This window comes from Aplysia californica, unplaced genomic scaffold (genome assembly GCF_000002075.1).
Source record: "Aplysia californica isolate F4 #8 unplaced genomic scaffold, AplCal3.0 scaffold00196, whole genome shotgun sequence".
Taxonomy (NCBI): Eukaryota; Metazoa; Mollusca; class Gastropoda; order Aplysiida; family Aplysiidae; genus Aplysia; species Aplysia californica.
In genome coordinates, this window is record NW_004797466.1 from 416153 (window position 1) to 417318 (window position 1166).

Below are 1166 nucleotides of genomic sequence, written 5' to 3' on the forward strand. Positions count from 1 at the left end.
CAGCAACAGCAACAACAACAACAACAACAACGACAATGACAACGACAACGACAACAACAACAACAACAACAACGACGACGACGATGACAATGACGATGACGACAACAACAACAACACCGATAACGACGATGACAATCTAAACAGCAACGAGAACAACAGTTAAAAGCTCAAAAGGGGGGAAGTATGATAAGCAAACAAGAAAGAAGCTACAACAAAATCCACCGGATACTTACACTATTTTCAATACTTACACTATTTTCAATACTTACACTATTTTCAATACTTACACCATTTTCAATACACCATTTTCAATACTTACACCATTTTCAATACTTACACTATTTTTAATGCTTACACTATTTTCAATACTTACACTATTTTCAACCACCCTCTTGAGTTCTCGGGCCACGTTAGTATCCAGGGAGCCATAGCTGGCTTCAGAGTACTCGTACCGCGTCAGACGGATCGAGCTAGGGACCACAATATAAACCTCCGGGTCAGCCGTAGTGGACGGTGGCTGGGTCGAAGCTCCATCGTCCTGAGAGCACACGCCGAAACAGATTCTTGAGCCAACTCTCACCGGCACATTCACGTGCTTGCCAGGGTTACCTTGAGCATCCACAGAGCCTGTCCTGGCGTACATCACGAACGGACAGCTGGCGTCGTTTCCGTTGCCATTGAGACGGACGTCTTGCGCGTCATCTCCGGTTGAGACGAGTCGTTTAAAGACAAAGGTGGACACACCGTTCAGCCGTACGGAGCTGATCACTTCAACGTTCTGCTGCGTGTCTGCTACTGGGACGCTCCGGCCAGTGGCGTACCTGTGAAGTAACAGATAACACGTTTTACGTGGCTTTCAACTCTTTTTAGTTGGGGGGGGGGTGGAGGTAGGGGGAAGAGTGGTGTCTTTGTTGCTTTTTTGTGGGTACTTATTGTTTTGTTTGTTTCTTTTTTTCAAGGGGGGGGGGTACTTTTTGTCTTCATGATAAACCTATAATACTATGAGTCAAAGGCTTTGGACGTTTGATTGAAAAAAAAAGTATTTCATTCCTTCGTTAGTTAAATAGCCTTATATCCAGACAGACAGACAGACAGACAGACAGACAGACAGACAGACAGACAGACAGACAGACAGACAGACAGACAGACAGACAGACAGACAGACA

General features: G+C 45.1%; 1 protein-coding gene across 1 annotated transcript in view; it reads right to left on the reverse strand.

Moving 5' to 3' along the window:
• Positions 1 to 823, reverse strand: part of LOC106011832 — a gene marked incomplete at its 5' end in the record, with an annotated part of 4737 nt that extends 3914 nt beyond the window's left edge. Inside the window, 1 exon segment of the mRNA XM_013082850.2 lies at positions 374 to 823. Coding sequence (XP_012938304.1) covers positions 374 to 823 — 450 coding nt within the window.
• Positions 824 to 1166: the final 343 nt, after the last annotated feature.